This window comes from Pelodiscus sinensis, chromosome 3, assembly GCF_052426305.1.
Source record: "Pelodiscus sinensis isolate ZL-2025 chromosome 3, ASM5242630v1, whole genome shotgun sequence".
NCBI classification, from domain to species: Eukaryota; Metazoa; Chordata; order Testudines; family Trionychidae; genus Pelodiscus; species Pelodiscus sinensis.
Genome location: NC_143054.1, coordinates 183,449,642 through 183,462,458, shown reverse-complemented (window position 1 = coordinate 183,462,458; position 12,817 = coordinate 183,449,642). Strand labels below are relative to the sequence as shown.

General features: G+C 43.8%; 1 protein-coding gene across 1 annotated transcript in view; it reads right to left on the bottom strand.

Annotated features, from left to right (window-relative positions):
* PCSK2 (proprotein convertase subtilisin/kexin type 2) overlaps nt 1-12,817 on the bottom strand; it is a 195,255-nt gene that overhangs the window by 91,972 nt on the left and 90,466 nt on the right. The window contains exons 3-5 of the mRNA XM_075925556.2: nt 11,339-11,452; nt 7,014-7,122; nt 3,221-3,258 (exon numbers count right to left, since the gene is read on the bottom strand). Coding sequence (XP_075781671.1) covers nt 3,221-3,258; nt 7,014-7,122; nt 11,339-11,452 — 261 coding nt within the window. The remainder of the gene's footprint in view (nt 1-3,220; nt 3,259-7,013; nt 7,123-11,338; nt 11,453-12,817) is intronic.

Here is a 12,817-nt window from a genome sequence, read left to right as displayed (position 1 = left end):
TGTATTTGTTTCAATTTATATAAACTTCCAACTTAGTCACTGATTTGGGATAAGCACGTTGTAGTTAAAGCTGCGGATTTAATAACTGCAATCAAGTCATTAAGTAGACTCATAAGGTGTGAAACTGACCACCTTGCGCTTTACAATCTTTGATGAGCAATTTTCCAAGTGCATTGCTATTCATGGAAGCCTCCCTCTTCTACGCAATCTGGGTGAAATCCTAGTTCCACTGAAGACAGTAGGACCTTTGCTATTGATTTCAATGGAGCCAGAATTTCATCCATCATGTGTGCTTGTTATTCTCTTAAATGGCATTGGAGGATTTTCAAAATGTTTTAAGAATACCTGGCTGACAAGAATCCTAAATAAGAATAAATGTATAATCTCTTCTATGATTTTTGTGCCAGTGTATCTGAGTAATACTAGCTCAATGCTGATTATGTACTGTATGTATCCTGTGACTTTCTAAGCAAGACTTTTAATTTTAGATAATCCAGATGTACCGAGCCTTTCCCCTAAACCCATGTAATGTGAATTTTCATTTTAAACATTAGATTTAATAATTTTCTACAATTTCTTTAACCATTAATTTTAGCTATCTTCTTTTTAATAACACCTGGAAATCAAATGGATTTGCAATGTTGCTTTCATGATTCCCAAATTCATCAACTTTGTAACCACAGCTTACAATATTAAACAACGGGGGGAAAAAGTCACTACAGTAGCTATAAGCCCATTGAAAAGAATGGCAATTGTTATCCTGTGTAATGGATGGAGAAAATGCCAGGGATAGGTTGAGATTGTTAGCAGAGCTACATGTTGAGTGATTTGGAACTGCTGATTAGAGTTGGTTCATTTTAACATGTAATCAAAACATCACATGAAGATGTTCAATTTTATCAAAGTGGGGCCAAGGTCTGATGGAATCCTACCTGCTGGGTTTCCTGCCATCTTCCCCACCCAGCTTCTCAGCAGCCCCTATGGCTCCCAGCTCAGCTGAGATTTTTAGATGCCCAAAGTCCATTTAGCTTACCAGGCCAGAGTCAGGGTTCCATTCCATTTCACGGGGGGACTGAAATCTTTGGGGTTTGTCCCACATCAGAATGAAACTAGACTCTGAAATACCAAAATCCTTTGTGAAACTTGAATCACTTTTCTCCCCATTTGTTCTACAGCTGACTACAGATACAGACAAGACAAGGCTATAAGCTTTACCTTTCACAGCAACTCATTAACATGAAACAGAGATGACATGAGTGAGCTTGCTGGATAACTAAAGATTACCCACGAAAGCTCATCACCTAATAAACCATCTTGTTAGTCTTTAAAGTGCTGCATAGTCCTGTCTTTTGTTTCACCGGGACCATGAGATAGGCATAGTGCATTGTGTGTTTTGGTATATTACTTTATTGTAAACTGCACCCTGATGCAGAGAGTAAGGGCTATGTGCCTCTCAAGTCCTGGCTAAGCCTACAAAATATAGTTTAAGTAAGATGTATGGGCCAGGCCTCTGTGCTGGGGTGAATTTCACCCTGAGTATTGAAAGAAAACGGTGATACTGAACTCTCTTACATCTTCCATACATAAAATAGTCTGTGGTGAAGTAGAGGAATCACACACCAGCATGGAAGGGGTAAAGGAGAGCCTTTAGTCCCAGCTAGCTCAGCCCCATTATACCTGCAGCTAATGCTGGGTTTGGAAGGGAGAGAAAATGAGGGAGCTTCGCTCAGTTTGGAGATGACAGGCAAAGAGGCAGGAGTTAGCTGCCTCCCTCCCTGAGGGAAGGATCACTAGTTTGCCAGCCTAGAGAGTCACCAAGGATGCAAGTAGTGTCTTCCTGGCCAAAGGAGATGGAAAATGAGACCTAGGGATACCTAGCCTGAGAGAAACCGGAGTGACTGAACAAGGAGATCTTGTGGGAGTTTTGACCCTGCAAAATGGCTGCCCTGCCCGGAGGAATCTGGGAATGCAGCAGGATGCCACTCAGAGCACTACTAAGAGACAACCCAGCACAGGCACTTGGACAACAGGGGCAAAAGTAGGAAGCAGTCCAGGGCACTGAATACAGTCTTGCTGCTGGAGGTCCCCTATTTGGGGCAACCTACAGAGGGCCTTGGACTACAACCTGATGGGATGGGAGGGCCTAGGTCCTCCTACTCCCCTGTCTTAGATACTGAGACACCTTGACACAGAAACAGGGTCAGGAAGCCAAGCACTCTAACCTCTAAACTGTGCCTCAAAACCCCACAACCTTCTGTCATACAGCCCTATAACAAAGATCATGGAACCAATCCCTTATGTGTAATGAAGGGGAGAAGTATGCTTGGCAAAAAGATGTTTCAAAACAACTTTCAGAAAGTAGAAACATACAATGAGAGCTAAAACCATGGTGTGTGTGGTTTCAAGGAAGAGGCAATACTGGCTATGTAAGCACTACACAGTATTACATCACTCCAGCACTACATCAGTATTACACTTCTTTGAGTCCCATTGCACAACGACAACAAAAACAACCATAGTATGTAGAAAGTGGCCACTGAGGGCACCAGCAGAAGCAGGCAGAAAGGCAGTAGTAATGTCAGAGATGACAGGACAAAGAGAATGGAGTCTAGAATATAAGAGGTAACGGCCCATGACGAGAGTGGCAAACTAAAGGTAAGTCTGAAGAAACAATCGTTTTACACTGGACACAGTGTCTGATTATGCTGCAAACACACAATCCACGAGCAGCTGGGCATGCTCTGAAACACTGAATTTAATCATATGTTGTAAATGAAGTATATTGTTACCACAGTTTTCTAACTCTCATACACACTACAGCCATTGTGAACAGACTGCAGCCCAGCAACAGCCCATGGTAGTTGCATCTCTGTTGTTCTCCATGTAACAGGTTAATTCTGCATTTTAACAGCAAGATTTAGCGCCAATTCCCAGGTTACTCATTTCTGTCCTAAATTCGATATTACAAACTGCAGCTTATTTAAAGGTAGGCTACGCAAGCATTCCTCCACACAGTTTTGTCACTGTTTCATTCATTCCCTGGCAATTTGCCAGGTCCCATTTTTAGACTACTTGCTTTCTATGTAAAATTTATCATCTGCAGGATCAGCAGCTCAGCTGTGCAGTTCCTCTAGTCAGCGTGTAAACATTTTTTTAATGAAAGGCAGACCAAAACAATAAAGAGCCTCACATTTTACAGGAAAGGTCAGTGCGTACTTACATAATTTGAGGCAAGATCAGGATGAAGATAATCAATTCCTGCAATAAGAAAAAGACAGCACATAAACCAAAGGTTACCATTAAAAAAAAACTAGACCAAACCAAAACCCCTACAACACTTTATAATGACCACAAAACACAAAACCACTATTGCTACTACAGGCAGTCCCCGACTTACGCGGATCCGACTTATGTCGGATCCGCACTTACGAACGGGGCTTTCTCGCCCCGGAGGTCGAGGTAGCGGATTGCTACCTGCGACCTCCGGGGCAAGAAAGCCCCGTTCGTAAGCTGCTCTGGTGCCCCTGGTCTGCTGGAGACCGTCTCCAGCAGACCAGGGGCACCGGGCGGGTTCCCGCGCTTCTGAGGCTTTGCCAGAGCAAAGCCTCAGAAGCGCGGGAACCGCCGCTGCTGCTGCTTGAGATCCGGTGCCTGTGGTCTGCTGGGGACCGTCCCCAGCAGACCACAGGCACCGGGACTGAAGCCGCAGCCATGGGGGGAGGGGTCCCGCGCCTCTGAGACTTTGCCAGAGCAAAGCCTCAGAGGCGCGGCACCCCGCTGCCGCTGCTGCTCTGCTCCCCGTGTCCCTGGTCTGCTGGGGGGGGGGGGGCGCGGATAGTGTGCCCCCCCCCAGCAGACCAGGCTTTTGTTTTGGACCCTGGAGCAGAGCAGCTGGGGAGCTGCGGATTGGTCCTGCAGCACCCGCTCTGGGCACTACTGGACCAACCCGGCAGCACCCCAGCTGCTCTGCCCCAGGTCCTGATTCAGCCGCTGCTGGTCAGTTTCAGCAGTGGCTGAATCAGGATGCCTGGGGCAGAGCAGCTGGGGTGCTGCTGGGTTGGTCCAGTAGTGCCGAGGAGCGGTGCTACTGGAGCAACCCAGCAGCACCCCAGCTGCTCTGCCCCAGGCGTCCCCAAGTCAGCCGCTGCTGAAACTGACCAGCGCTGACTACAGGAAGCCCGAGGCAGAGTTGCTCTGCCCCAGGCTTCCTGGAATCAGCGCTCATCAGTTTCAGCAGCAGCTGACTTGGGGAAGCTTGGGGTTCTTAAGTTGAATCTGTATGTAAGTCAGAACTGGCGGTCAGTTTCAGCAGCGGCTGAATCTGGACGCCAGTTCCGACTTACATACAGATTCAACTTAAGAACAAACCTACAGTCCCTATCTTGTACGTAACCCAGGGACTGCCTGTATAGAAAAACTCTAATAAGGAATAATGCTTGTCTCAAAACTTGTTTGGACTAAGTACCCACTATTCAAATGTGGGACAAGTATTTAAATCGGATCATATATGGTTAGGAGTGGTAGCTCTAGTAATATTTTACACTTATGTAGTACCTTTCATCTGAAAGCATTTTAAAATGCTTTACAAACATATCTATATTCTAGTATTGTATATATTGATACACAGGTAACTTCATCCACCATTAACATGCAATCACCTCTTCTTAAGGAAACAGCAAATTTTTAAAGTCTTGATTGAACAACTATTGACTTCAGTGGATTTTGGATCCAACCCCTAATAGCATACAGTGTTATTACATAAGTGTAGGAGAGGAAAGAAAACTAGTGTAGCCATTAGACACTTCAGAGGTAAATTAAGTAGGCAGAATATTAACTAAATTAGAAATGGGAAGACAATGGGGCAAGCGTGTTTGTTCCCATGAACAGTGCCATAGAATTTTTCATGGAAGATCAGATTTGTTTGCAAACATTTAAATATCATTACAAACTGTGCATTCAGCCTAGAAATGCAAATATTCACATTTACAAATTCAGAATTGGCTTTCAGCAAACATTTGTTTAAAATCTGCTAGTATGGTGAAGTAAACTAGTTTGCTAGAATAGTCACAGGATATCTGTTGATCTCAGGGAAAAATTCCTTCCATGCTCCACTCTCCAAGGCTTGGTCCATACTAGACCAAGAAGGTCAGCTTAAGGTACACAACTTCAGCGACACATTTTGCACATAGAAATGTAGGAGAGCAAAAGGCACAGCTGGATTCATCTTATCTTAAGCCGAGCCTTGGCAGAGTCCACAAAGTGGGAGGCCAATGGGAGCAAATGTTCTTGTTGGCTTCCCTAACTCCTTGCAGAAGGAGGAGTATGGACACCAGTGGGGGCTGCCCTTAGGGTTTGATTTATGGGTCTAGACCCACTAAATCGAATGTTAGAAAACTGACCTCCAAAGTAGGAGGCAAGTATAGATGTGCCCTAAATGTGTCTTCCAGCTAACTAGCATTCCCTCAGCAGCCTAATGTAGACTGAACTTCAACAAGCTCACTGTCACCGAGGTTGCAATTGTGTCCAGGCTCTGAAAATACAGGTCACGCTATATGGGACCAATGAAAAGGAGGCAGAGAGCGATGAGTGCGCCACATACTGCAGTAACCAATGTGCCTTACTATTTATCCAGTTGTCTCACTTAAGTATGGAAAAGGGGGGAAGGATGACGGAGCGTCTGCCCCATACTGACCATTTCAGAGTTAAAACCCAGGCCTGGGAGAGGACTAGGGCTATGGAGCAAGCAGCTGAGGCAGCTACAGCCAAGTAGAGCCCAGCTGAAGGCAACATAAATAAAAGGCTCCTGGAGAGGAGGAAAGTCTCTCTCACTCTTGCTTGAGGCTTCCTGACTTACAGCAGGGCTAGGGAAAAGGCAAGCAGAGCTGGGGAAGCTCTGTCCAGGCAAGCTCCCTGGCTGCAGGGCCTGAAGCAAGGCTTGTGGGTACTAGGGCTGCAGGGGGACAGCCAGGGTAGGCAAAGGCAGCGGGTCCACATCCCCTCGCCAATGACGAGACTGCAGTTTGCCCCTAAGCTAAAGGAAGGGGCCAAATGACAACTGACAGTAGGCTCACTGAGGCAAAGTGGGCATAAGGGGTTGGGGGAGGACCCCAGGCAATGCCCCAAGGGGAGATCGCCACCATCTAGAAAAGACATGGGCCCTGACGAAGATGGCAAAGCCAATAATAAGTAACAGCGGGCGAGATGCCAGCCGAAAGGGGGTGTTCAAGGGTTGAAGTGCAATTCCCAAAGTGACCAGCAGGAATGGCTGTGGCAGTGAGTCATGCCATATTACACAGTGACAAAAAAGAACAGGGACAGATCCCAGTGGATCTCTGAGGATACAGCTGGTGTCAGTACTTTCACTTAGTTTTTAGTATTGTTAGCTACCATGGAAAATGTACACAGCTACATAAGATAAAATTCAGCTAGCTGAAAAGTGCTGAGAAAATTTAAGAGACTCCTGGTATTTAATTTGCAGTGTTGTTGAAGCTATTTTCATTGGTCACAAGTCATGAGAAGAAGAGCTCTGCGTAGCTCGAAAGCTTGTACCTTTCACCAGCAGAACTTGTTGTACGTACCTTGTCTTTTGACACACTGATGAATCCAAGCAAAGTACAGCTGTATTTTTTACCAAGTGCTGTGTTTTTTCTCCCAATTCCACTTTACCTTAAACTACTAATTTACATAGTATGCAGGTGACTAGGGAGATCTAGTGAGAAAATATTATTTCAGCTCTCCTGTACATCATCAATATTTTTAGGGAAAATCTCTTATATCTACTATATGCAAGGCAATTGAAGTCCCCATTGAAAGCTCACTGAAGTCAAATGAGAGTCCTCACACTCAGCAAATGGCCTTTGAACTGAGCCATAAAAGACCTATGTGTGCATGACTCATAATAATTAGGGGCTTCTTAAAGTTCTTTAAGGTTTGGATGTTCTTGCATAAGATTATACCAGGTAAGCTATTTAAAACTCTAAAACTGTCTTATATGTCTTGGAATATACACTTACCATCATCCATAATTCCTATAGTAACTCCTTTCCCTGTGTATCCCAGCTCCCAGGCTTCAGCCACATTTAGATCAAGTCCAGGGGTCCCATCTGCTTGACCAGTATTGATCTAATATGTCAATTAAAAAGCAGAAGAATATTATTATGACTTCTTTTGTGTGCATGGGTATGTGTGCAAGCATAGCCAATGTTCTACAGCGACTGCGTTTCTGCTTAGAACCTACTGCATATATATTTTGTGAGAGATGCTTCATTTACTTGGAGCTCATATTTATATAATATACCAGATGGAAAAATAAACCCACAACTGGGAGCCAGCACTGATGTCATAAGGCTTCCATGGGTAGAACTCCCAATGAAGTCAGAATCAGGCCCTTAGATTCCAATCCACAGAAGCATTTAAGCATGTCAGGAGTCCCAATGAAATCAAATGGGATTATTCAGACACTTAAACACAAACTCCATTGTTGGATTAGGGCCTTAGATAGCATGCTTCTGTACCAACCGACTGGTCAAATGTTTGAAGGTATCTGATCAATCTCACCTCAAATATATTCTCACTGAGGACATGCAACAATATAAATAATAACCTCTACTTGTGAGAAACATTGTTTTCAAAGACTATGTTGAATTGCCTAGACATGTTCTGAACTCCCACCACATCCCTCAGGGTATGTCTACACTACAGCACTAATTCGAAATAACTTAGTTAATTCGAACTAAGCTAATTTGAACTAGCACATCTAAATATAAAAACTAGTTCGAATTAGCATTTTGCTAATTCGAACTAGCATGTCCACATTAAGTGGACCCTGAACCGAGGTTAAGGATGGCCGGAAGCAGTGCCGGTAGGGCATTCGATTAGGACTTAGAGCGTGGAGCTGCTGTCTCAGGCTAGCCGAGGGCTGTGCTTAAAGGGACCCGACCCCCACCCCGGACAGACAGTTCTCAGGAGTTCCCCGCTTGCAAAGCAGTCCTGGCTTAGAGTGCCCTGAGTGCCCACACTCGGCACATCACAGCACTCGGCCATCAGCCCGGCTGCACTTGCCGCAGGCTGCCATCCGGAGGGGGGGTCAATCAAGAGGCTTCAGGAGAGTTTCCACCCCGAGGAGCCCGCAGAGCCAGCTCAGTCCTCCCCATCGGGGGCTCATACCCCATTCCTCCCTCACCTCCTTCCACTTACCCCTCCCTAGCCCCCCTTCCTGATGTACAAAATAAAGGACATGTGTGTTCAAAAATAGAAACTCTCTTTATTGAACAAAACTCGGGGAGACTGGGAAAAGGAGGTGGGAGAGGGGAAGAGAGAGGCTGGGAGAGGGGAGGGCAACTAAAATGATCAGGGGTTTGGAACAGGTCCCATATGAAGAGAGGCTAAAGAGACTGGGACTTCTCAGCTTAGAAAAGAGGAGACTGAGAGGGGATATGATAAAGGTCTATAAAAGCATGAGTGGTTTGGAGAGGGTGCATAAAGAAAAGTTCTTCATTAGTTCCCATACTATAAGGACTAGAGGACACCAAATGAAATGAATGGGTAGCAGGCTTCAAACTAACAACAAAAAGTTCTTCTTCACAAAGCAAATAGTCAACCTGTGGAACTCCTTGCTGCAGGAGGCTGTGAAGGGTAGAACTAGAACAGAGTTTAAAGAGAAGTGAGATAAAGTCATGGAGGTTGGGTCCATAGAGTGGTATTAGCCAGGGGGTAGAAATGGTGTCCCTGGCCTCTGTTTGTGGAAGGCTGGAGATGGATGGCACGAGACAAATGGCTTGGTTATTGTCTTCGGTCCATCCCCTCCAGGGTACATAGTATTGGCCGCTGTTGACAGTCAGGCTACTGGGCTAGATGGACCTTTGGTCTGACCCAGTACGGCCAATCTAAGCTCAGGGCTCAGGGTTGGGGGTCTCAGTGGACCACCTTGATTTTCATGAAAACCTGCTCCTGGGTGGCCAGGCTGGCAGCTATCCTGCCCTAGACAGCCACTTTCCTGTGCCTAGTGCGGAGGTCGTGGATGAATCCACGATGTCTGCCCTAGACCAGGCGGGCACCTGCCTCTTGCGGACCTGGGCTGGCTCCTGGGAGCCGCCAGCCTGGTCCCGGGAAGAGGCAGAGGGCTGGGTGGCAGCGGGTGGCTGGCTCGAGCCGTGCCAGGTGCAGGGTCTGCTGGCTGGGTGCTGGCAGGCTTGTTAATTCGAACTAGGCATTAGTCCTCGTGGAATGAGGTTTACCTAGTTCGAATTAAGCGCTCCGCTAGTTCGAATTAAGTTGGAACTAGCAGTTCGCGTGTGTAGCGCCTATCAAAGTTAATTCGAACTAACTTCTGTTAGTTCGAATTAACTTTGTAGTGTAGACATACCCGCACTTCCTTTCTAGCACCAACAGTAGAACTGGGTGAGAGAGTTCTTCCCCCCTCCCGCCTATGTGGGATCCAAAACAAATATTTGTGAAGTTTCCCATAAACTGGAAATTAAAAAAAAGTCTTTAAGAAAATGTTCATATTCAATGTTCATTTTGGATTTCTAATTTTCTTTTGGAATTTCAAATTTTCATTCTGAAATTTTGAAATCATTAATGGCAGCTGCTGCTTAGCAATGATTGAAACATCTTATATTCTAGTCTAGATCAAAGTGTCTTCTGTTTGTGTTGTAATGAAAAAGTTAACAGTTATACTGATTTCTTCCAGACCTGAAGAAGAGCTCCACATAGCTCAAAAGCCGCCTGTCTAATTCAACTCCTGGAATAGGCCCTATAAAAGACATTACCTCTCCCACCTTTTTGCTTTCATATCTTGGGACCAGCCTGGCTACAACAACACTGCAGACAATATTTGAAATAGTTTAATAGATCTGTTTGTGTTATAATGAAACAGAGACACTTTGATCTAGAAAGCAATATAGGATGTTTTAAAACATTACTAGTCAGCAGCTATTCTTAACAATTTTTAAAAGTAAAATGAAATACAAAAAATTGCTGTCTTGTCTTGACACATCTGTAGTAGCAGTGCATGTTATGTTCTACTACTGCTATGTCGTGAAATGATATACAAATAACTATAAAATGAAAAAAAATCAAAACAAAATTCTGAAACAAAATATTGAAATTCTGAAATTTAAATCCAAAATTTCCTAAATGAAAATTTACTAAAACTAGGCTTTTTTTTCCCTGAAATTTTTGTCAAAGTCAACATTTTTTAAAGGTGTTTCAATTTTCACTCAAAACCCCCAACCTCCCTCATTTTCCTGTGGGAAAAAAGTTTCAAAACACTTTCTGAATAGCTCAAATCAACACATTTCTTATCGCTCCTGAGGTCCTTTGCATTTTGGTTTCTTTCCATTGCAGAACACCTGCATCTTCAACTAGATTCGTGCAAATAATTTATTTTTGGTTCATTGTCAGTGAATTAAAACATCAAGAATTTTCTTTTATTTACATACACACACGCACATTTAATAAGGGAAATCTAAAAAATAAACAGCTAGACTGACAAGGAAACTAAGGTGCAATACGAAAGAGCAGGAGCAGAAGGCAGTGGTCTCCCCCCGCCCTTTTATACCCAATAGCCCAGTAATTAGAGCAGTCAGCCAGTCTGGGGAAGATTCCATTTGAAATCCCCACTCTGCCTGATTAGAGCAGAGAAGTGAACCTGACTTCCCAAATCCCATCATGCTACATATATACAGCGTGTGTGGCTGAATCGATAGTTAATTATTTATACAAAGTGGAAGAGGTTCACCAGGAGATATGGAGAGAACCGTGGCTAGGGGAAGACCCGAGGAGGTAATAACACGTGGGTCTCACACATACATTCCAGCTGAGTGTCTTGGGTAAAGTGAGCCCCACCTCTTCCTTGGCCTAAATTCCCATGAGGATCTTTTTAGATGAAAAACTGAAATTTTCCACTGGGAGGGAAACAACATTTTCCAAACAGCTGCACAGCACACATTAATAAGCTTCCACACAGAGATATTGACTGTGTCCATGTGATTAAGAGGTCTTCCTGAAACCAAAGTATTTGATACTGAGGCACATAATCAGTTTTAACAATCCTGTCTGCTCTGCATGAGTGCTCACACCTCAAAGCTCCCTGAAAGCAATGAGTCTTTCTATTGATGTCATTGAACTTTGGCTCATGCCCCTAAGTCCAGTCCCAGCATGCAGTAGGCTCCCTATAAATCCTAGGAAAGATTCTCTTGGAATAAAATTCAAAGCTCTGATAAGAAATCTGTAGGTATGTTCCCACAATAGTGCTACAAGAAGGAATAAAGTATCAGTAAATTGGCTATTTTATTGGCTACTGAGGATCTTTATTAAAAATTACTGATTTGCTTACCAGGTACCACTGCTTTGTAAATAAAGGATCATTCATGTTTATGTCAATTTCATTGATCTCTCGGTAGCCTCGCTTTTTTCTGCCAAAGCCTTCCTGCTGCACAGCCTTCTTTATCTGAAACAGTAATGTTACATTAGTAACACATCATTAATATCTCTGAGCTATATAATTTTTCTACCAGATTGTTCTTCTTATAAAAATAAAAAATACTTAGTCAATACAAGTGAAATCTATTTATGTAAACCTATTCCCAGCTTTAGGTTTTGGATAAAATTAGAACATGGATCTGAACCAGTATTGACTTTTTTTTTTCCAACTTTTATCTTATGCATTTCCAAAGCCAGCCATGGTTTCCTGTATCAAAACTATCACACTGGATATACAGAATAGTTTAATAGGTTTTCATTACTACCAAAGATTATGCTGTGAAAATAAAACATATCTGGTTGGGGACACTTCATCTGTGCATTTAAGGTTCTAAAATATTTTTTGGTTTGTTACCAGGTTTTATGAATTTCCTTACCATAACTCCCAGGCCGACAATGGATTTCCCCTTCTGAATCTGCAAAACTGGTAAGCTCTCTGGGGGTACATCTACAGAGCAACATTATTTCAAAATAACTTAGTCCAGGTCTACACAGCAGGCAGTTATTTTGAAATAATGTTGAAATACCGTCAAGCTGAAGGACTTCTTACTCCAACTCCTGTAACCCTCAATGTGTAAGGAGTAAGGGAAGTTGGAGGAAGAGTGCTCTATTTTGAAATAAGTGCTGTGTAGACACTCCCAATATTGAAATAAGCTATTTTGAAATAAACTATGCAATTGACAACTCAATTTGTGTAGTTTATTTCAAGTTAAACCCTGCTGTATAGACTCAGCTGGGGTGAATAAAAGAGCACGCACAATCCACCTGTGTACCTCACCAAATGTCTTTATTGTCACGGTTTCTCCCTTGTGCACTAGACACATCACAAATACAGAAGCAGCTAGAAATCCCTTGTTCTGCTCCCTTTTATACTGCTTACCTTTTTCTCAGCTGTCCCACTGGTAAGCTAATTACCTCATCGGGTTCTCTGTGGGTCCAAGTGATCCCTTCTAAACTTCCAAGCCCACTCAAACTACCAAACCCTCTCCTACTCTAAACACACCCAGTTCCCTATGCTCTCTCAGCAGCCAGGGAGCTAGTGAGCAGCACCTTGTCAGAATGCCTGACAGTGGCATCTTATTGCCCAGAAAGGTTAGACGGAAGGAGTTGGCTTAGATGGTTAGATGGAGAGTGGAAGAAATGAGTGTATTGCTGATTCAAAGAGATCAGCTCAAATCACCGATACTAGAGACACGGCAAAAGCATTTTTAAAGTACAAGTATATGCACCAAGCGGCATCCCATGACTAGCTCAAGTGCAAGTCAATGAGTAAGGGCTACTAAAGAAGTCCTCAACTACTTGCCCACCCTGTGCAGGGCTCAGTCAAAGTTAA